The sequence below is a fragment of the Mya arenaria genome, chromosome 7 (assembly GCF_026914265.1).
Source record: "Mya arenaria isolate MELC-2E11 chromosome 7, ASM2691426v1".
Lineage (NCBI taxonomy): Eukaryota > Metazoa > Mollusca > Bivalvia > Myida > Myidae > Mya > Mya arenaria.
The window spans coordinates 23,262,457-23,287,681 of NC_069128.1; the positions used below are offsets into that span (position 1 = coordinate 23,262,457).

At 34.5% G+C, this 25,225-nt stretch overlaps 1 protein-coding gene across 2 annotated transcripts; it reads right to left on the reverse strand.

Annotated features, from left to right (window-relative positions):
• Nucleotides 1-4,600: 4,600 nt before the first annotated feature.
• LOC128240090 (uncharacterized) lies at nt 4,601-23,530 on the reverse strand. 2 transcript variants are annotated; one of them, XM_052956582.1, is made up of 10 exons: nt 23,482-23,530; nt 22,222-22,299; nt 20,832-20,864; nt 14,417-14,486; nt 14,150-14,200; nt 12,023-13,535; nt 11,723-11,801; nt 11,046-11,460; nt 10,479-10,660; nt 4,601-9,392 (listed from the first exon to the last, which is right to left on the reverse strand). In XM_052956582.1, the coding sequence occupies exons 4-10, from the start codon at nt 14,475-14,477 to the stop codon at nt 8,037-8,039; spliced, it is 3,657 nt and encodes a 1,218-aa protein (XP_052812542.1). In that variant the 5' UTR covers nt 14,478-14,486; nt 20,832-20,864; nt 22,222-22,299; nt 23,482-23,530; the 3' UTR covers nt 4,601-8,036. The 2 variants fall into 2 exon arrangements, with proteins under 2 accessions (XP_052812542.1, XP_052812543.1); XM_052956583.1 differs by lacking the exon at nt 14,150-14,200.
• Between the last annotated feature and the right edge of the window lie 1,695 nt (nt 23,531-25,225).

A 25,225-nucleotide genomic window follows, 5' to 3' on the forward strand; every position in this document is an offset into this window, starting at 1 on the left:
TAGACCTTAGTGCGGCGTTCGACACGGTCGACCACGACATTCTCATCCATGTATTGTCCAACCAGTATGGAGTATGTGGATCAGCGCTGGAATGGGTGGATTTGTACCTGCGACCACGTGGCTGCTGCGTGAAGGTGAATCAAATTTCTTCATCTCAGCGCCATCTTACATGTAGTGTCCCGCAAGGAAGTTGTTTGGGTCCTTGGCTCTATTTGACCTATGCTGGGACTCTATTTGGCATTGTGCCCCCGTCCATTTCCGTGTTCGGGTTTGCGGACGACCATACAGCGATCGTTCGTTTCAAACCAACAACAATCGCAGAGGAGGCTGCAATTCAGGAACTTCAAGGCTGTGCTATTGTCATAAACGACTGGATGAACAATAACAAACTAAAAATGAATGCATCCAAAACAGAATTTATCATTTTTGGTAGTCGCCCGCAGTTGGATAAATGTAACACCAAAGAAATTGAAATATGCGGTGATAACATCAAATTGCAGAATTATATCAGACATTTGGGTGCTTTTCTGGATGCCACACTTAATTTCAAAGAGCATATTAAAAGAAAGTGTAAAACTGCTATGTTGAACTATTTTAAGATAAAAACTATCCGTAAGTTTCTAACCAAAGAAGCAACTGAGGTCTTAGTTCTGTCATTAGTAATTTCACACTTGGATTATTGTAACGTCATTCTGCATGGTGTCGCTCAGTGTGAACTACATAAATAACAACGCATCCAGAATATGTGTGCCAAACTTGTTCTCAACCGCTTTAGGTGTGATAGTTCAAAACAGGCATTATATGACCTGCACTGGTTACCCATAAAGGCAAGAATTAATTTTAAGATCCTCACTTATATGTATAACTGTTCCGTTGGAAATGCTCCTCAATACCTTATTGAACTTTTGTCTGGAAAAAATTCAAAACGCACACTAAGATCCTCGGAATCATCAATAGGATGCTATGTTGTGCCTTTAAATAAGAAAAAGACCTTCAGTGACAGAAGTTTTAGAACTATTGGCCCTAAGCTTTGGAATGAACTGCCTCTGAGCCTTAGACAAAGTGATTCAGTAAACATATTCAAGAAACATTTAAAAACCCATCTTTTCAGAGATTATTATGCATTGTTTTAAAATGTATACCCATGAACTATTTACCAATATATTGCCGAGCTGTTGTCTGTTTATACGATGGTGAACACCCATCATGTTGTAAATAATTTATATAATATTCATTGAACTATGTATGTTGTTAACAGTGTGCTAATATTCGTGATTTTTTTTCCATTGATTACTGGTTATTTAATTCTTGTGTCTGTATTGCTGTATTGCTTTTATTATCTTATAATTCATTATTGTACAACGTCATTGAATATGTATTCATATATGTAGAAATAGGCGTTTAAGCAAATAAACAAGTTTCAAGTTAAATATGCCAATTTGTTGTTGTTTTTTGTAGCAAAATTTATTGAAGTTTATTAAATTGTGATTTAACTCTTTCACTTCACAAATGAATAGATTAAAATAAGAGTTAATAAAGGTTATCAAACATATTTTAGGAGATGTGTTGGAATCACCAGTGAACCAGATGAAGACAACTGGTTTTGCATGTATTGTGAAGATGACACTGCCTCAACCAAAAAAAAAGGAAGGAAAAAATAATTTGGACTGTATGCTATTTTTTTGATATCAGAACAGTTAACAGATAAATAGGAGCACAGTGTATAACAATGACTTTTCAATTGTTGAAGGTGAAATATTTGTGAATTGCATTTAAAGGGACTCTTGCATTCATTTATTGGGTCTGACTTAATTAAGTGTTAGAACATTTAGTATATTTGTGAATTGGTGTTTGTTATTGATTAAAGAAACTAATTAGAATAACTACAAATGAAAAAACTAAAAATATAATCATTGATAATCTGTTTCTGTGTCTGTTTGCTGAAACTATTTTTGGTGGGGTTTTGTAGGTTTTGTTATTTTAAATGGTTTAATTCCTTAAAAATGATACCTGCAGCATATATAGACAAGATTGTCAACTTTATAAACAGCTAAATAGATGCATGAGTTAAGATGATTTTCTTAGTCTGTCAGGTATCAACAAACAAACATTTCTTTAAGGTTGGCCCTTTAATAATCACATGCATTTAAAGTGATGTTTGAGTATATCAAAAGGTGTTTCAATAGATGTTCTACATGCTGTAATTGTCTACAATTATGTGATATTTTAAAATGAAAATGTTTACAATCATTAAGTTATGTATTTGAACCATCTTCTAACTTTGTGCACAAACAGATTTTCGGAGACTAATGTTGTAAAAGAGTACCATGCTTTATTTATTTGCTCATCATTCAGAATGAATTGATTAACTCTTTTATTTTGTTGTCATCAAGTGGGCTTTTTAAGTGACAAAATAAAATTTGAAAATATCAAACTCATTGTTGGTTTGCTATAATGATATAATGTAATGAAATGGTTAAACTATTCTGCCAAGGGTCAGGTGGAATCTTAAAACAGCCTGGATGTAAGGCTAGCAAATGACAGCATATGTAAGGCCAGAAAAAAGTCAGCAATCCCAGTATATGAATTCTTACATACAAGAAAACAAATTACTCCAGCATAGATGGGTTGGCTGAGTGGGGTAGGGATTTTTTTTAATTTATTTATTTTTTTTTTTTTTTTTTTTTTTATTTTTTTTTTTTTTTTTTTTTGGGGGGGGGTTAGCTTGGTAGTGTTGAATTCCACTTAAACACAGATTTTTATAAATTTCATGTTGATTTAATTGATCTCATAAAGGACTGATTTTTTTCTGAAAAACATTTAAATTAAATCAAATTTGCTTTTCCACCAAATTTCTTCAAATATAATGATTTATACATATTTTTACATACTTACCAAGTGACATGCATTTTGTCTTACACAGTTAATGAGTAATCAATGTTTGTACTAAGCATAGATCAAAACAATCAATTGACAAACTAATTGAGTTTTTAAATTTTAGCGGTACTAACATGTACAAATTAATGTAAACATTGCCCTCTTTGTCCCGGCTCGAACGTGCGCAACCTCAGCGATGCTGGGACCGGCGCTAACAGCCAATCAGAATTAAGGTCATCATCTTGGTTCATCAGAGCGCTTGTCAGAAAAATGGCCGCCTCATACGAAAAGTGAAATTGGATTTAATTACGAAGACGGATACGGTTGGTTCTCAATTAATACGTTTGTCTGTATGTGATATTTCGTAATGGAATTGTATCATCTATACACAGAAGCATAAAACATCTTTGCTATTTCTGTGTATAGTGCTGTTCACTCGGGGAAAATTGAAGTTTGGAATTTGCTGTACTCTTTCCGACTAAAGAAAAACACATGAATTTGACATCGAATTGTGCTTGTTTGTCTAAAGACAATATAGTTATACCAACATATCGCACACCATTTTAAAGGTAATTGACTCTTCTTTCCAGGTCACTTATTTAAAAATGGATTGTTTATATGTAGGTTGAGAAATTTGTATAAAACTGGACTCTACCGAGAAATCAGGTAAGTTTGAGTTACATACCTTGTTTTTTTTTGTATATTAAAAACACTAAATATCTTCAGATGTGTTGTTTATCTCATTGTATGTACCCACAATGGTTTTAAACAATATTTTAGTGACAAACAATGATTTAGATGCCTGTGGTGTTGAGATCATTTAAAAGGGTATTGGAAACTGATTTAGAACAAATATATAAAATACATAACCAAAAATGATAATTATATAACGTTTTAGCAGTTTTTTGTATTTCCATTTCAACTGAAAGTGAAATGACCGATATTTCAATGTTTCAGAGTTAAGACCGTGTTTGAAATACTTTTATCGGTATACTTTTTACACATTTTTTTTTCAATACTACCATGGGTATAGGTAGCCAGCAATGCAAACTTCGCGATACTGTCGAATACCTTCAGTAAATCAAAAGAGGTTTGATATGAGGTTATCTGCCATCCTTAAAGGGAATTTTGTAATAAACATCTTATTTAAACATGGGGCATTTGTATCTGGAAATGTGAAATTATGCACAAAAGGAAAACTCGTGAATCATGAATAATCAATGTAAAATTTTCTCCCTTGTTCTTCAATTTTCATCAACCAATTTCTTTTTAATTCGTGCACAGATTATAGTTCAGGGACTTTTCATTGCACAATGCAGCTCTATTTGTACATTATGGTTTCATTAACATATTTCCCCGGAGAGTTGTTTTAGTAAAAGGTTAGTAAAAACTGAAACTTGAAATATTTATAAGAAGATGATGTGCAAATCCTGCATTTAACGGGAAATGTCTCCTCTTGTTGTTTTTTGTGGTGTTTTTAATGTAGTTTAAATGTTACTGCATTTTAATATAAGTTTTCAAACATTGCTTGAATGGAAAATTAAATTGAAATACATTTTGCATTTGAAGCACTGCTAACAATGCGGTAGATACCTATGTTTTCGGCGTGGCTGTTCGAAAAATCCCATTTCATTGCATTGTTGGGGTAAAAATTATAGGACTCATTTCGAAAACAAACTTTTATTTCACTATGCATGATATAAGCATAACTAAAGAAAAATAATATAAATCAACAAAACAACCAAATAAAACGCATTCAGTGATGTGAATAAAATCATATTCAAAATGGCACACACATGACGTAAATGTACATAATGTTATTCTTTGTTGTTGTTTTTTCATAATTCTATATTATATTTAAAGTTGATTAACTATTCAACTGATAACCGTTAACAGAGTCCTTTAAACTCTATAGGTAAATAACTGTATTCAGTTTGTCGTTAACAGGATAAGCAAGTGTTTATTCAACTGTTTTATTGAATAATATGATCTCTGATTATCAACTTATTTCAAACATAGTTAAGTTCAAACAAGGTCAAACAAAGGGCATTCAACCATTCATGTCAAAAAATGGTCTTCCTTAGAATATTTATGCAAAAAGAAGTTGATTGTGGATGTTTATTAATTCACCGGCAATAATTTTATTTATGTAAACGTTTTGCTACTAGGAATGCCCTTGGTTTGGTTCATTAGTATGCAAGCAGTGTACCAAAGGTACAACAGATTGGCATCCTTTAGGTGGATAGCAAAAATGTGTTCCTGTACATAAGTAATAATGTTAAGGAATAACGTGAATAGATTGTTGACGAAGTGAACATTTTAAATATACAAATACCAGAGACAATTTATTAAATGCACCTCGTTGTAAGATGCCTAGTATGGCTGTAGACGTTTTCACGGATATCGTCTTAGCTATAGTTTGCAACGAAATAGCAACAAAGAATATCGCTTTTCGAAAAGCTCTGAATGCGATCTTAAAGGTTTGAATTAGACGCTGAACTTTCCAAACAAAATTATGCAGTGTAAATGGCAGGAACGGACGATATCCACGAAAAGGCCTACATTTTTAAAAGCAATCTTACTGTTCAAAAAGTGTGTAACTATACGACCCATATAACAGGACCACCAGTTTAGGCAATGATTACAACATAGTAGAGCACACTTATAACATAGACATCAAACAATATTTACAAGATAAAATTAGGGGACATTTTAATAATCGTAAGCAGCACACATAATATAGCTAAATAATATTTGGAAATCTGGCATCAAACTAAAAAATACAACAGTCAAATTTTAGAAAATGGAACCTTACATAACAACAGGAAAACTAGTAACAAATGTTTCAAACACAGAAAATAAAAGCTTAAGGAATACTTAATAATGAATAATAATACTTTGGCTAGGGTCAAACTAGACACTGAACGAGGGACATGAAACGTTAAAAGCAATAAAACCAGACCACACAGTCATGTATCCATAAAAGATAAAGGATAAACCATCGTTGCAACGGTCAGTGAAACAAGAGCTCACTGGAACACAAGTTCACTGAGGGTTTATAACCAGTTTATGTGGACACAACCAATAGTGTACCAATATTTAACAATGCTTACAGAATAAAGATATTAGCCTCATCGACTATATACAGCAACAAGTAAACGTTCACTTACGAAAAAAATTCTCATTACTATTCAAGACGGGAATGACGTCACCTTTGTCATTTCACTCTTTATGACATGTCATACCTTGTTTCCGGTTTGATTTAACCATCACGTATTTGTTCTGCATCAGACATATGTTATATTAGATTGTTTTTAATTTAAACGGTCTACATGTTTGTAAACAATATAACTGAAAAAAAGCTGAATTGTCAGTACGTTTATTTCTAAAATTGTTTTTATAAATCCTAATATTTATTTGAATAAAGTAGTTACTTTTTCATCTAAATTTTAAGAGGAAAACGTGACATTTCTTTTTGAGTTTGTAAAAGAGCATTTTAAAGACTTCGTTAAAAACGTTAAAGAAATTATTCAAGGTTTAAAAACAAAATATTAAGAAGGCCGTGGCTCATGTGGACAAATATTTTGATTAACAGGAAATGAGGAACATGTAACAACTGATATAGTCATTTTAACCGGATATGATAGCAAAATTTTAAAGAAATCAAATTTCGTAAAAAAAACTGGTGTATGTGTTCTGAATTTACCGAATAATATCTTATTATGCCTTCTTCTTATATGCGATTGGATATATATTCTCTTTTGTAATAGTCCGATTACTACATTTCTGCAATGCATTTAGCGTGGGAATTAGAATTGTTATGTGATATTCTGCTCACTATCAGCGCAGGTTTAAAAAGTAGATTATTTTTAGATTTATTAATCTAAAATATACAAAGAATCTGACACTCTTCAAAGTACAATACGAAATTTTAAACAACTCATCCCGAAAACATGCCAGCTTCTTAACATATTTTCCCGATGAATCAAAGTATTATATGAAGACTCCTGCTAGATCCTAGGTTTTTGGTATGACAAGTGACAGCTATTCACTCAATAAAAAGGAAAGAAAATAAACCGAACATATAATAAACGCCTGCTTTATATTACTTGTAAATAAACCGTTCGTCACTGGTCCAGAGCACGATCAGAAGCGCAACCTGTATCATATTTTATGAGTTTTAATTTGGCGCCTATCGAATACCAGTTTTGACAATTACAAAGACGCACAAATCGACGCAAATCTAGTGACGTCATTTCCGGCTTACTAGTATCAGGAAATAGCGTCATTCAAAGAAGACAGTTATTTGCGTGCATATAATATTTTTTATGTCGTAAATAATTATTGTTTATCATTTTTGTTCTGGATTGTTCATATACATTTGGAAACATAACTTTCTTTCTCATACTATAAAACATCTGTAGTCTAAGGAGCCATAAAAAGATTTGGTTAGCATTTGCAGAAATAAAATATTGGCTTTCTACAAGTGAATATCAGATCATATTCAATGGCTTTCTAGTAATTAACTGAATATACACAAGCGGAAAGCATATGTAACAGCATATAATTAAACATGAGAGACAGTGATATTCAAACTTCGTAGCTAGTATTATACAATTAGTTTCAAAATTGTATACACGTACAATATTTTTCATATTAAGTCAAAAACGTAATAATGTTACGATATTAAATATTTTACCAAAATACCAGACATATACCTTCAACATAAATCTCTGGCTGTGTTTACAATGAAACAAATATACTTTGAGATAATCCATTCAATCGTTGTTCTTTAGCAAAGATTTTTTTTTTCAAATTTGACCAATGAAAGCATTATTTTAATGCGAAAATATTTGCGTCAAAGGAAATACATTTAACCTATATAACTTACTTGCAACTAAACGAATTTTGGTTTATTATTGGCAGTTTTTTTCATATTAGGTAATTGTTTTAGCAATTCTGTAATTCCTGATCATTTCTATTATAGACTTTAATAGGTCGGTGTCAGATCTTGTCACCAGCAGGTAAGGTCACGCACTTTAGTTAGATTGCATAACATCGAAACACAAAATAATTTCATGCAAGAGAACATATTTTTAAGTCTTTTTTGTTGTTTAATATCAGAGCAACATAAATGGACTTCACTTGGATTCCTCTATTTAAAAGCCGAAAGTGTTTTTTATGCGCTTGAAGATGTTTTGCTTACTTTTCACAATTTTCTTTCTGTTTCCTGTTACACCTAACGAACTGGCTACTTGGCTGAATGATTCAGCATCAGATGTAACTTGTGCCCTTTTACGAAATTCCCTCAAGGTATGAATTCTTTTCATCCACCCTGGATTGTGTTGCATTTTCTCGTTTTCAATTATTAAATCAATATGTTCAACCATAGTAAGAGGATTCGGACGCAGTGCGATTTCGGCCAAGCGCATATTGCTGTGCCTCACAATGTCCATCATTTCTTCGACAGTGTCCACCATTCCATTCAATTCTATTTGCATCTTTTCTAAAACAAGTTTCTGTGTAGGAAGTTTTCCTGATGCGTCTTCATATTTTTTTTGCATTTCTGCGTACGTTTTTTCTTCTTTAACTGGAACGTAATCAAACACGTATGAACTGTTTTTGTGATATTTCCAGTGACAGTTTTCTGGACAATATTTGCACGTACCAACGTCGCGCTGCATTGCCGAACATTTGTACTTTTTCTCATCGTCCGCTATACGGCAATTATTATGACAGGTAAAGTTACAGTTTAAACAGTTCGTAACATGTAGGCCTGAAGGTAAATCTTTTTTTCTCTGTTGCATAACCGTGACCGTGTACTTAAAATTCTTGTTGTCTTTGATTGAATTTTTGTTTTCGTCAAATATTTTCATTTCTGTTTTGAGTTCGTCAATTTTCATCAGACCAATTTCAAGCTTTTGCTGTAAATTCTTCACGGTGATTTCCACCCGATTCCTTTCTTGTAATACATCACTAGTAAGTTGCAGACTTTTTGTTGGCAGGGTATCGAGATATGCGAAAAATCGATCAAAACTTGCCATTCCCATTTTCCAAAACATTGGTGCAAGACTTCCGCAATCATTGTTGGTATTGTTCGCAAATAGACCAGAATTGTTGAAATTGAAGTGTGTTCCAAACGGCAGACCCGATTCTTTCAGGGCAGACAAAACGGGTGGATCCATTCCGTCTGCAAATGTAATCAATGAGCAAATGTTTTCTGCTATATCCTTTCCAAATAAGGACATTACGGCCTGGAAAATATAGCTTTGCATAGGCGTCAGTCTTGCGTCTGGAGCTTTGATTAAGAAACACACAGCATCTAATGTCGCAACACCTGCAGGTTCTTTAGATGAAAAGAGGGTTCTCATCTGCTGAACGACTTCTTCGTCTCTCTCTAGACCCCTCGTGTCTCCGAATCCGGGGGTATCTATGATGTTTAGTGTATGTGGGAATCTACTGCCTTCCATTGGGTGAATTGTGTAGCATGTAATCCACTCCGTTTGAGACATAGCCTGAAAATGTTATACTTTTAGTATAAAAATGGTGCAACTACTGGCAAAGTTCTTAACGAAATCGTGTTTGTCAAAGAACACTATACGATCATCTCAATGTATTCTTTAGTCTATATCATTATGGTACAGGTTGATTGGAAAAGGAGCCATAAGCGTGAGTGCTTTTTTGGGGAAGAAACGAGTATTTGTACACTTTCAAGACCGGAAAAAATTGTCGACCTTGAACCTAATACCTCTGGGAAGAGAATGCACATCAAATTTAAGATTGTCAAAAACAATTTACGAAGATTTCATTTTGTTCTAGAAATTCTAGTATACACTTTATGGATGGATTTTAACAACGATCGTCTTAACGACATTTTTTAATTATAAACCAGAACTGACCCCCTATGCTTGTCTCATTCTGGTTCACAACATTTGATGTTTGAACAAGCGGAATAAGGGTGTTGTGTCGATAAGTGAACATTTGACACAAATTTGCTGGAAATCCATCCAAGGGCTTAGGAGAATCGGAACCGACATGAAATCTACGGTTCAAACCTTTGACCTGGAGCTGTGACGCAAGCAGGCACACATACAATTTGTGTTTTATACGTCGTCTAAGAGTAGTGAACATTTAACCTTAGATTAATGTAAATCCTTCCAGGGGTTTAAGAGACATGGAGCGGACACGAAATATATGGATAAAACCTTTGTTTTTAAAGTGTGACCATGACCTTGGGCAGGCGCGCCTTTAATTTGAGCTCCACCCGTTGTCTTGATATTGTGAACATTTGATCCGAGTTTCATGAAAATCCTTCAAAAGGAGATACCGAGAGGACAGACCGTGACAGACAGACGAATGGCCGGACAGACGAACATTTACATACAACGCTTCCCCTGTATACCATAGAGGAAGACAGTTGAACAAAAATACTTTATAAAACTGAAAAGAAAGAGGGATTAGTCCGGTAAAATGGAGGCCAAGCAGGATCTGCGGGCGTTACCTATGGCGCAACGAATACAAATAAATAGTAATTTGTCTTACCACAAGTTTATTCTAATCAATCAGATGTATCTTATTATCAAAACAAAAACCGCACAAACCTGGTTTCCCATTTTGGTCCTTTCTTCGTCTTCCAAATTAATGAGTTTGAGACGATACGGATCTTCCCAGTGTACACCAAGAACGTAATTGGCCATTCCATCAACAAGAGTGCTCTTTCCTGTACCAGTCTCGCCTAGTAATATTATTGTTTTGTCCTTCATGTGCAGTTTTGGTCGATGGCCTTAAAAGTACCCAACATGTTTTATGTTTTAATCGATTTTGTGATTCTGTATTTCAGATATTTTATTTGTTATGAAAACTTATGTGAACTTCGGTCTTTATTTTGGTGCCATTTATGTTCCAAATTAAAGTTCTCATATCCCGACGAGAAAAACCATATAACACTCGTACTTTAAAAAGTTTGCACCTATACAACATATACTTAAAAATGATGCGCGATAAGTCGGTGCACGATAAGTCGGTGGAGTGTAGGAATTTGCTACATTTTATCCGTAATAATATGCAATTCATAAATGTAGTTTACTTTTGTTAGTACGCTGGCTATCATTAAATTTTAAGTTAAATTGACATCAAATTGTACAGGTGATATAATAACAGTTACTTACCGACTTCAAACCTCCGTGTCTTGACTTCTGTGTTTCTCGCACGCCTCAGTTCAGTTAATGGCAAAACATAGGACTGTGGTATATCTAGCTCATCTCCGAGACGGCAGGCGAAGTTTATAATCGAGGAAGCTGGAGATCTCTTTGTTTCTATCACTTCGCTGTCAACGCTATAGGGCCCATCGCCATCGGCGTAGACTGTACGTACTTTGAATTTGTATTTTGATCCTGACTGAAGACCAGAAACATCGACGTTATCTCCTGTGATATATTCAATGTGGACATGCCATTTATTCTGGCGCACATCCATTAAAGACACTTGGAAACAATCGTTCGATCCGAATCGTTTTGGCTTTGTCCACGAGAGCGTAAGAGCATCCGATCCTATCTTGGTAACAAAGGGCTGTCCTGGCTGTTCCTATAAACGGTACAAAAGATATGCAAATAAAAAATCAATCAACTTTAACACAATTGTAAGTGTCGAGTGATATACATCATGTGTTTCTAGGAGATGCTTCATTTCGATATGATCCGACATTATAAAATAAGACTTTGTTTTGTCTCTCTCAGCTGGAAAATGGCAAATGAAATTCATTTGTAACTGTGTTACACCACATGTAAAAACAACTTGGATCGTATATTGATGTATAATTTTCATAAAAAAATGAGGTTTTACTTACATAAATATCCCTAGATTTCTGGCAAGTCGTTTCAAGCTTTTCCGAGGTCTTTTTTTCTTCCATTTTGTCATCAAAGGAACTGAACGTTAAAACGACATCCATCCCTTTATGGATTTCTTAGCAAAACAGGCTAATTCTAACTTATTCTTACTGTTTGTAATGGTGTAGCGTTTGTTCTTTCACCTTTGCTCAATTGTTACTCAAATGTACTAAATACGTTAGAGCGTGCATATCAAACTAATATTAGTGAAATTAAATTCAAATCTTAAATATGATAACATACGTAATCTGTTCACTTACCTCGTTTCTTGCAGTGTTCTTGGAGATTTTATAATATTAAGTATGTGTCCACGGGTAACCTTCTGTTTTTTGTGATAGGAAACGCATTTCTCACAAAGTGCCGACTCATCGCAATGTATGCAGACCGCAACCGCAACTTCATCTTTGTCTTCAAATTTACAATTATCACAATACATCGTTTCAGGCGTATCTTTATCTTTTGAAGCATCTTGTATCGTCACAACATTATGATCTTTTGTAATCTTTTGAATTTTATGGTAGCGTAGGCAATCACTACATAACAATTCATCACAATCTTGACATTTTGCATCCGCTTTTTTTTGCAACCCTTCAATTTGACAGAAATCGCAATATTGAGGAGTTGTCGCTTGTATTGATTTGTTTTTCATTTTTATAGTGTGATCTTGAGTTATTGACTGTAGTCCATGTCGATGAATACATTCTTTACAAAGAAATTGCTCGCAATAAAGACAGAATCCTTTCATTGAATTGCATTTTTGTTGATCTAAACAAGGCTCGCAATATTTGCGATTCATCGGCAATGTATTCTCGATACTATCTAGGGGCTTGATATCTCTCAATTTGTGATATCGTGTCGCCTTTCGATGATAGTGTACTTCGCGGCAGTCCGAGCAGATTGGATATTCTCCACAATCATCACATATTGCGACAGCGCCAACCTTTTCCCCCTGAACCTCGCACATCTCGCAAAAGAGATTTGCTGTTGGTTCACTGTGTTTTCCTTCGGATTCTGTTTTGTTCGAAATAAGTTCGCTGATATCAAAAAGCTTATGCATTCTCGTCTTCTTTAGTGCGCAATGCATTTTACTGCATTGTTCGCACATAGCTTCATTCTCACAATCTGGACAAAACATGCAAGCAACAGAAGCAACGTCTTCCATTTTACAAGGGTCACAATAAATGTCCTTCTTTTCTTTATCTGTGAAGAAAGTTGATACATCTTTTAAAACGTGCGTTTTTGTACTTTTCAAAGCACGATGACACTGGGCACATGTTTCGCATAATAATAAATCTTCGCAATTGGGACAAACATGTTTCGCTTCCTTTGAAATATCTAGTACAGCACATTGTTCGCACATTTTAGAGGGCTCAAGTTGTATGGCAACGGCTTCCTGAGCTGGTATAATTTTATGATCCTTAAACATTCGGAACATCGGGTGTTTTTTCTGGCATGAATCGCAAAGGAACTCTTCGCATTCTTTACAATAGCCTGTGGGCGACTTTTGCGCATTCTTTGCAGCAAAGCATGGCTCACATCGTATGTCTGAAGTATTGAACGCTGTAGGACCTGTTTGAATTATTTCGTTGATTTCGGTCTGAGATTCAGTTTCTAATCGTTCAGTTTTAACACTGTCCGATGCATCCTCGTTCAAAGAGTTTATAACTGACATATCTGATGTTGCTGCATCTATAACCGGACTGACCTTGCCTCCTGTTTGGATTTGATCGTCATTTTTCTGAGTCGAGTGATCACTGTGTTGTTCTGTAGTTTCTATATAAGCATAAATGTTGTAATTGATGTTGCATTTGTTACATTTTCCTCTAAATGCAGTTCTTTGAAAATGTACTCTCAATTACAAAAAATATACATCTTAACCCTATCAAATTGAGTAATTTTATTACTTTATTTGTTTCATATTACTTTATGTTCGTTCGATTGTAACAAAATCTGAACTACCTTTAAGAAATCACTTTCTAGTACATTTCCTGAATAGAAACCAGTACTGAAGAGTATTTTAAGATGGCATGAGCATAACTTAAAACTACAATACGGTTACACCAACAAACAAACAGATTAAATATAAGTACAAATATATGATCAAATGAGTACGTTTGCGGGTGTCGTGTTTAATTCAAACTTGAACAACTTTCACCTTTCAACTTGGTTAGTAACTATGTTCTGCCATAGTGTTTAACATTAAGATACAATTATGCCATGAAAACAACAGGGACAAAAACAGACACATGTCGTTTGGACCAGTGCCTTGTGCATAATTATTCACAGGCACACGGCACTGGTCCAAACGACAACTAAAAACGTACAAACACCACATACACACGGTCAATCACCACAAACAGACCAAACACGCATCATAATAGCTTTACCGATAAATGATGGGATAACCGCCTTAGAACGGTAAGTGAAACTTGAGGTCACTGGACAAAGAGTCAACTGTGGGTTTAAACTACAGGTACCTGTCCCAACATTTACCAATTAATACATTAAAAAATACAGGATCTTTGGAACTATTTTATCTACTGTTGACACTTTACAATTTCATGTCTGTAATTAATATTTTACCCCAAAACGTAGTGTTTTTAAATCAAAAAGTGTATATAATATCTGACACCGTTTTATTGCATTATACATACCTGAAATATCGTCTTCAATTGTGGTTATGTCTTTGTCTTCATCCTCTCCTTGCGTTGCCATGGTGATTGCCTGTAAGTGTACATCAAGTATGCATTCTTCAGATGCAAATAGTTTTTTAACTGTTGATTGCAAATCATACTGCTCAAAATAATTTAAGGGCAACATTTACATTCAATAAAGTTGTACAAATGGAGTTAGTAAAGCAAGTAAGATAATAAATTAGGAGAATTTAATCAACAGTCTATTAGACGTTCAGGTACTATAACGCTAAATGCTATATTTTCGACCCCATCGGTAGGGTACAAGTCATTTAAAAAAAGTCCAGCAACTACAGAAATTCGTTCAAAATAAATATATTCGGTATATTAGCTGAATATTATGTATGTTTTAAAGAATTAATATTTAAGAATTTAACAGTGCATGACAAGGAGGTAATCGCTGATTTGCACATTGAGGCCTGAATTTACTTTAGACATGAACTGATTACGAACTATGGCTTAGAATTTGATAAGAAGGAGAAAAACGTGTAAGTCGACTATTGTTTGGCAAATGTTGCAAAGCATCAGAGGTCAGAGTTTGTAAATATAATATATGGGGAGTGTCTAAATCGAAATGTGCTAGTCTTTCGTGATAATAATAATATTATCACCTGCCTTATAAGGATTTAAGCGCTTTAAGACCGAGTGTAGGGTTATCCTTATTTTACTGGAAAATATAAAACTGTTTTGTTTGCCTTCATGATGTTCATACATATCAATTGGTATATATTTTATTGAGTCGTCTGTGTATCATATGGGAGGCAAATAAATAATGTTCTTGTGTATGACGCCGTTGGTTGAGCAAAATAATGTCAATAAATGCGTTCTACGTATATTTACATATTCATTATATGCATCGGCTTTAATTTTGATTTTTTGGCTAACATAGCTCGGGCAAATATATAGGACGTGTTCATCTTAAGCTTTATTCGAAATTTCTATGAGGAATAAATACGAAGATATTTTGCCATGCTGTTTTGAATGCAACACGTTTAAGTGTCAGTAAGAAATCGTTTAGCGTTATACAGTTAACTTATGTTCACATAGTGGCTGAAAGAAATTCATGTTGATGGGTTTCTTTACATGGGTTTAATAATATTTTCTTATTTTGTAAACCAATCGCAAATACAAAGAGATACTAATACTATCCCTTGCATTTACTATGTACTATATTTGTCATTGATATTCGCTGGAATAATTAACATGTGTCATTGACATGTTTTGAATGTATAAATGTTTAGCTAACAATGCTGTCAACTGTGATACAAGAAAAGTCGATGCATGTAATTGATGCCGCCAGAAAGTACTGCACGTCATTACCGGTATGAATTATATGCGTCGTATTCTCTGTATAACGCAGTTAATGATTAATGTAAAATGGAAGATGTTTCTCGTAGGTTTCGTAATATTATTACTTGATAAGTATAACAATTTTGAAAGCAAAACAACTTGTAATATTATGTGTACTTTGACGACCCTTTCCGTATGTAGAATGCTCTTACCGTAATCAGAATGCGCTTTCAAGACATAACTCACTAAAATACTCAACAATAATCAAAATGCACAACACTTCTGTTGTGGAAAGTGAAACTGACGTTATATAATGTGCATACAAATTAATTACTATTTTAAATGTGTACTTTGATGGCCCTATAATGTTTAAAATATTGTCAAAATCTACTGAACCTGTATTAAATCAATCAAATAATAATAAAAATGTACAAAACTTTCACGCATTGTGTATTTCTGGATCAAAAACAACACTAAACACAAATTATGCAAAGTTTTATGAAAATATGTTTAAGCTTCTGTCTATTTTCCTTTCGCTGGAGTCCGTTTTGGGGGCATAAAATAAAACATCTTTCAATTAAGGAAGATCATGTGAATATTCCCCTAGCCGGGATCAAAACAAAACCTTTTTCGGCGAGGTGGATACCTTGGCCATTTGACCAGCCTCACCGTCTAATAAGTATGTAGTTGAAGGCCCTTTACGATGATAAAAGCACTCCTCAGGAACAGCCAATTTTCTCTAACTAGTCATACCCGATCAAACAACACGTTTGCTGTAAAACTGCGAGAAAGCAGCTCATCACAGTAGTTTATAGTTATTTATAAAAAAAAAACAAATGTTACAGACCCCAATGTATTATCAGATATATACCAGTGCAAATACCTAGCATCAGAATAATTAAAATGAAAACAATCCAATCTTTTTTATTATCAATGAAATTAAAAGTAAGTTAATATTAAAATTATGTAAAAAGAAAAATCGTATTTAGTACGTTTATTCATTTAATGAATTTGTGCGATCAGTGCATGCCTTCTTTCATAAGTTATTTCCTTTTAAAGGTTCATCAGCCGGTTTTCATTGCGTTATATACCCACAGGCGCTTAACAATACAAAACTAGCGAAAGAGTACAATGGAGCTAATGTATGGCTCCACACTAAGAAATAAAATATGTACCAACACACATGTAGTTGATAACCCTATTGTCATTGTTCGTATTACTTACAATCAATATATTGATTGCGAGACCTGGGGCTTCACTCCAAAAACAAATCTGCCGTATGAGAATGCCTTGCTATACTAGTTGTTTGCGGTAAAATGCTGACTATATCGATTGTGTGATTTAATGAATACCTCAGTGCATGATAACTGATGTATTTACTTTACAAATCAATACCCTGATATTAACAGAAACCAGATGAATAATTTAAGTAATTTAAAACCCAGCAAGGATATACAAAGCAATTCACTAGGCAAGCCTTTTTGAACTAAATTTGAAACATAGACAACACTATTTTCAGTTAAAGTTTTAGTTAAATATTGTTTAAGGTATACATTTCCTTCCTTGGAACATACAATACGGCTGACAATGTATCCACGTCTAATACGGTTTCAAGGTGTTGTTTGTGGAGTTTTATGTTGTTCCATGTTTTTTGTTTGTGATTGTTTTAAGTGTTTTTTGTTCTGTGTCTTTGGCGTTTACCCTGTGCCATTAAATGGGGTTTATGCCTACAATTTTGGCTAATGAGCTTGGTTTAATAAACTGGTTTAACCCCCAAGTAAATTTACATTTGACTGACCGTTTCAAGGCGGTACCTAACAATTCTTGATAAACATACCTAGTTTTTTTTATATATATAGTATGTATGCACTGTGCTGTTTGTGGAGTTTTGTGCTGTTCTTTCATGTTTCTTGTTTGTGATTTTATGTTCTATGTCTTTGGCGTTTACCCAGTGCCATTAAACCGGGTTTATGTTTAAACTTTTTTGCTACTGAGCTTGTTTCTGTAGCTTTTCGCACAAATATTGTTTCTGTTTTTCATATAAATATTCAAAAATGCGGTTACAGCATATGATAGTAAATTTATAGCACATTACTTACTTAAGAAGTAATATCATGTTTAAGGCACAAGGTCGATCAAAGTTGCTAATAGAAGTAAGGAGATTATACACGCAATTTGCTCTGTGACTGTTTAAATCCTAAGCTACCTCAAACCATACAAGTCTAACATATTTAAAGCCCATTTCTCTGATATAGCCCGACACCTTATTGTTTACTGTAACGGCACAGATTGGTTGAGACAAAAACTGTTTAATGAAATATGCTCTTATCAGTGTGTGTATACCACGTGATAAATTGCGTTTATTAAATTGATTGAGGGCTAAGTTTCTTAAAACACTTCGACAAACCTTTTTCACAATACGGCCGTCTGACGGAGCACTGTCGAAACATTATTTTGAAAACAGGTTTTTGATGAAACTAATAACCTTATGAAACTCCGGTAATAAGACGAAGGCGGGGCTCTTTAAGCGGCATAGACTGCCCTTTGTTTAATTTAAAATGGTGAAGTAAAAGAAAAGTTATCTTTGATTTAAGTCTTCATTTTAAGCAAAATGTTGCCTTTCGACGTAGCAAATATGACATATTTTATCATCTGGTATACACACACTGTCTTTTTGAGGCTCTTATTTTTTAGGAGCTGAAGCAGAACTGCGTTCCATTTTGACTCAGACAGGCAGAGACGCTCAACGTCATTTAAGAAACGGAAAATATGTACTACCGACTGTAATTTGTTATTTTTCTTATTAAGAATGTTCTTCTCCTATATATGACTTAATCACAAGGAGTTGCATCTTATATACCCACAACTAAGGTAGGCTTCGATAAGGCTTGGCTATGGATAAATTCGGGGGTTTGTTACTGTAACAATTGCTGTCTCGCTAAAAAAGTTAATTGCTGATGCCCTTTATATATTACTTATGTTTGCGTATATGTGAATGTTTCATATATTTAAACGCTACGAGTTTACGATTCATTAAATGTTTAGTTTTTGCTATTGAGTTTACCATACTATTTTGCTCACATTTTTATATTTCCTTACTCAACGCATTACCGTTTAATTAGTATGTAATTGAAGCACTTTACTTAACTAAAGCATTCCGCAGAAACGGATCATTTTCTCTAACTAGTCATACCCGACCAAACCTCACGCTTGCTGTAAAACTGGCTGGGAGAAAGCAGCTCATCATAGTAATTAATAGTTATTGATAAAATTAGCAAATGTTACAGACACCAATGCAGTATCAGATATATACCAATACAATACTAATAATATAAGAATAATTAAAAAAGCACAATACAATCGTTTTTATTCTCAATGCAGTTACAAAATGTTTATTTAAATGATGTAAAAAGAGAAACGAATTGAGAAGGTGTATTCATTAAATGCATTTGTGCGATCACTGCAGGCCTACTAAAATAATTTGTTTCTGTTTAAAGGTTTATTATCCGGTTTTCATTGCGTTATATACCCACAGGCGCATAATGCACCAGTCAATTGTAACCACAACTCCCCCAGGTCCGGGGAATAGCGGGGACTTTGACTTTCGGTCCAACCAAGCCCGGGTAAAATCCCCGCCCTGCGGGCACGAACTGCTGGTTAAATTCCCGCCAAATGCCCCCGCACCCCAGGGACAATAGGTAAGGACCATTCTCCGCTATTTTTGGCACGAAGACAACCACCGCATTCACCTGGCACTGATGTGCCACCTGGAAGGTAAAAACACGGCCCATTTCCCCGGTACACCCTTGGACCTGTGGGTTACAATTGACTGGTGCATACCAAGCAAAAACTATCAAAAGAGTGCATGAGGCTTATGTCAAATAAGCTATGCGCCGAACACATGTAGTTACATATACCCATTGCCATTACAACTATGTTTTGTTCGTATTACCTGCAATCAAGATATTGACTAAGAGACCAAGGGCTTCATTTGAAAACAAATCTGCCGTATGACAATGTCTTTTCATACACTGTCAAGTAGTTTGCGATATAATGCTTGCTGTATCCATTGTGTGATATTGATGGCTTTAATCTGATCGTTTAACTTTAAACATTTATAGGTATTCAAATTAAAGAAGATTATTACTGATAATGCCTCAATACATGATCTCTGGTTTTTGTGCTCCACAATTTAATACCCTGATATTAATTAACAAAAAACAAATGAATTATTTAAGTAATTTAAACCCAACCAGGAAGACACAAATCAATTTAATAGGCAAGCTATGTATTAACTTATTTCGAAATATAGCCTACACTATTGTCAGTTAGAGCTTCAGTTAAATACTCATTTTAGTAAGTGATACATTTCCTTCCCTATTTAAAAATGCATTAGCGGACGACTCTATTTGCCCAGATTGGTTGAGACAAACACTGTTTAATGAAAAACGGTCTTTGTTAGGCGCTTGTTTTGTAAGCTTTTATAGAGGAGCTTACTGCGTTACATTTTGACTCAGAATTGCAGACAGGCTCAAATGCATTTAAGAAACTGTAAACATGTACTACCGACTGTAATTTGTTATTGTTCTTTTTAAGAATGTTCATCTCTAAAATATGACTTAATCACAAGGAGTTGCATCTAGTATACACACAACTAATGTAGGTTTCGATTAGCCTTGATAATGGTTAAATTAGGCGATTTGTAAATGTAACAATTGCTCTGTCGCTAAAAAAGTTAAATGTTTATGTCCTTTATATATAAATCTTATTTGCATATATGCGAATGTTTCAAATATTTAAACGCTACGAGTTTACGATTCATTTTATGTTTATTTCTTGCGAGTTTATGGTAAACCACACTATTTTGCTTTGCACAATATATATTTATTACTCTATGCACTAAACGTGCCAATGACCTCACATGTATAACGTTAAAATAAAGAGATCATAATGTAAAACACTGACAATGTTCTATGCAATTTCTTGAAAAATAATTTACCTTAATTCATGACACAAATTACTGAAATTGGTTAAGTCAATTTTAACGAAACGTTAATGCTATCAAATGTGAAATAATAAAACATACCGAGAAGAAGCGGGCTAAGTTCTACCTCGCCATCTGCAAAATGAAATTTTCCGATAGTGGTAGGTCTAGACCAAGATAAACAGATATTATTATTTCAGAAAATATAGGAACTATGCCAATACGTGATAAATACATAGGCGCTTGAATGGCGAATAACTAACAAAAAAAGCAAAAAAAATAATATTAGGCTTATATACTGATTTTCTGCATAGAGTTTTGAATTAAAATGTACATATAAATTTCATTTGGATATGATAGCATTAATAGAAAGAGAACTCTAAAATGTGGTTCAACAAAAGGCTCCTTTCCAATAAAAGTCATAAATATGCCGACTAAATATTTCATACGACTAACACAAACCAAATTAACGAGAAATGCAGGTCAAATATTATGCCCCCCCCCCCCTCCACCCCTTTTTCGTCGTGTTGTCAGGAATATTTGGTCGATTGAATAAATTGTGCATGAACAAAAAAGCAATCAGATTTGATCCGATGACCTCAAAATACGGTTCATCTACTTGTGCCTCCCAACTTTCTCGTCAAGTTTGGGGCGGTCGGAGCAGACATCGGCAAGTTACCCTTCGTACATTTTTACGTTCAAGGTCATTATGACATTGACCTTTACACTCATGATCCCAATCAATAGGGGTCATCTACTGATCACATCAAACATCTATGTCAAGTTTAAGGACCATAGGTAAATGCATTGTCCATTGATCATTCGGACACGCTTATTGTGATAAAGGACACTGTAACCTCGACCTTGGACCTGATGGCTTGAAGCGATAAGTCGTTTACTGGTCACGCCCAACCTTCACGTCAAGATTGGTGGACATGGGTGCAGGTATTGTCAAGTTATCACTCGAACAAGCTTTTCGCGTTTTTGGTCACTGTGACCTTGTCCTTTATCTTAATGACATCAAAATCAATAAAGATCATCTGCTTTTTAGACCCAGTTTCCATATCAGGCTTGAGGACTAAAATTCTAGGCTTTGGCGACTTATCACTCGAACAAACTTCTCGAGTTCAAGGTTACTGTGACCTTAACCGAATGAAATCAATCAGGGATCATGTACTGGTCACGCCTGGCCTTCAAGTCAAGTTTGAGGTCCATAGGTTGAGGCAAAGCACAACCTCTTTTGTGCGAGGTGAACACCTATACCACAAGACCAATCTCAACGTCTAATAACTATGTATTTGAAGACCCTTAATGTTGTCAAAAGAACTCAGCAGAAACGGCCCATTTTCTCTAACTAGTCATACCCGACCAAACCTACGCTTGCTGCAAAACTACGAAAACGCGACCAATCACAGTAATTGTAAATCATTAAAATACCTAGCATATCAATGATATTTAAGATTAAAAAAAGTAAGAAGAAAAACGATTCTACCGTGAAGAGCAGTTTTTAAATCCTTCCTTTCTTACTCCACAATGCAGTGTGCGACAATTGCAGGCCTACTTTATATGCCTGCAAAAAGTTTAAACATAAATCCGGTTTAATGGCCCTGGGTATACGCCAAAGACATAGAACACACAGACAAAAAATCACAAACAAGAAACATGGCTGATGGCAAGAAACCTCATATAGGCTATAAATCTGCGAGAAAGCAGCTCGTCACAGTAATAAATAGTTATTTATCACAAATAACAAATGATACAGACACCAGTGCATTATCAGATTATACCATTGCATATTACATATACCAAAATAAAAATAATTAAAACACATAATAAAATCGTTTTTATTCTCAATGTTGTTACAAGAAGTTTATTTAAATGATGTAAAAAGATAAACGAATTTAATAGGTGTATTCATTAAATGCATTTGTATGATCAATGCAGGCCTACTTAAACAATTTATTTCTGTTTAAAGGTTTATTATCCGGTCTTCACTGAGTTGTAAACCCACAGGCGCTTAACAATACAAAACTAGCGAATGAGTACAATGAGGCTTATGTAAGGCTCCTCACTAAAATAAGCTATGCGCCAATAACATGTGGTTAAATAACCCCATTGCAACTATGTTTTGTTTGTATTGCTCACAATCAATATTGATTAAGAGACCAAGGGCTTAATTCAAAAACAACTCTGCCGTATGAGAATGTCTTTTTATACTCGTAGTTTGCGATAAAATGCTTGCTGTATCCATTGTGTGATTTTGAAGGCTTTAATCTGATCGTTGAACTGATTACATTTAAAAGTATACAATTTAAAAAATATTTTTACTGATATTACCTCAGTGCATGATAACTGATGTATGTACTTTACAAATTAATACACTGATATTAACAGAAACCAAGTGAATAATTTAAGTTATTGAAACCCAGCAAGGACATACAAAACAATTCAATTTTGAACTGTCAAGTTTGAGGTCCATAGGTTGAGGCAAAGCACAACCTCTTTTGTGCGAGGTGAACACCTATACCACGAGACCAATCTCAACGTCTAATACCTATGTATTTGAAGACCCTTAATGTTGTCAAAAGAACAGAAACGGATCATTTTCTCTAACTAGTCATACCCGACTAAACCTCACGCTTGCTGTAAAACTACGAAAACGCGACCTATCACAGTAATTGTAAATCATTACAATACCTAGCATATCAATGCTATTTAAGATTTAAAAAAGTAAGAAAAAAAACGATTCTACCGTGAAGAGCAGTTTTTAAATCCTTCCTTTCTTACTCCACAATGCAGTGTGCGACAATTGCAGGCCTACTATATATGCCTGTTTATACGGAAGCATATTTTCAGAAAATACGGCCACGGTTTCATTGCGTGATATATGCACAGGTGCTTGAACAGTACAAAACTAGCGAAATAGTACAAGGAGGCTAATGTTATGATCAGCAACTATCTTCATCCTTTAAGAATAAGCAATACAACAAACACATATTGTTCTCTTATTCATCACAATTAAGACATTCATTTAATATCGGGTAAAATGCTGGCCGAAGTTGTAGTGCATGATTTTAAAAACCTTATTGTAATTGTTTAACCTATTTGATTTTAAAAGATACAAATCTCACTATATCATTGCATGGGTTTTACAAATCAACACCTGTGATAGTTTTAAACCAAGCAATATAAAAAAGAAATTCAATAAGCAAACCATGAAGAAGCTAAAATTGAACTTTTGTAAAAGAAATATATCAAACCCTTTTTTCAGAAAATACTACTTTTAGTAAAACATCTATTCTATTTCTTTTATTTTTTTCGTTCTAATTTACACAAAGCAAGCACAAATCACTACCAAAATGCAAGGGAGTTTTATATTCATTCTCATTCGAAAAAAGATCATAAAAATTGAAAAGAACATAACGCTATTATGAATAACAATATTAACGATGTCATGTTCAGCAAACGAGACGAGGTAATTATAATAGACAAAATATTACAATAAAAATACTTGCAGATCATCTTTCGGTGTTTTTCCCATATTGTACACTCATCAAACGATTGTATTGTCTTTTATGAAATATTCACAACGCCGCGACAATTTACCATCGCACGACACTCACTTACATATTTAATAAGGCTTTAACGCCTGGAGGATTTATTTTTTGAGCCAACATTTGACTAGAGGGTGTAGCTAGTGAGTGAAGTTAGTATGATCATCAAATAAGTATACCCCACTTCGAAGAGAAGGGGATATATTGCTTTGAACATGTCGGTCAGTCGGTCGTTCGGTCCGTCCGTCGGTCAGTCCGTCCCTCCGTCGGTTCACCAAATCTTGTTCGAGTGATAGCTCGATTGATAGCTCCTGGACCTATGGTCATCAAGCTGACATGAAGGTTGGGACTGACCGGTAAATGACACCTGTTTATTTTAGGAGTAATTGTGTCAAAGGTAAAGGTAACAGTGACCTTTAACGGGAAAAGGTTGTCAAAGCTTGTCCGAGTAATACCTCAACAATGCCTAAACCTATGATGGAGGCTGTTCCTGACCAGTAAATGACCCCTGATTGATTAAGGGGTCATGGGGTCAAAAGTCAAGCTCCCAGTGAGCTTGAATGCTAAAAAGTTGACCGAGTGAAAATTCGACAATGCCTGCACATGGAATTATGGTCATCAAACTTGAAACGAAGGTTAGACCTAACCAGTATATGACCCGTTTTGATGTAAGGGGTTACCGGGTCAAGTTTAAAGGTCACAGTCATCATTAACGCAAAAAGGCTGACAAAGGTTATCCGAGTGATAACTCAACAATGCCTGGACCTATGGTCATCAAACTTTACATGGAGGCTTGGCCTGATCAGTAGATGAACTCTATTCATTTTAGTTGTCATCGGATTAAAGGTCAAGGTCACAGACACTTAGATAATCTTATTGTGATACAAATACAGCAAATAGAGATCTTTATCCGATATTCATACCTTCGATAAGCAATAAATA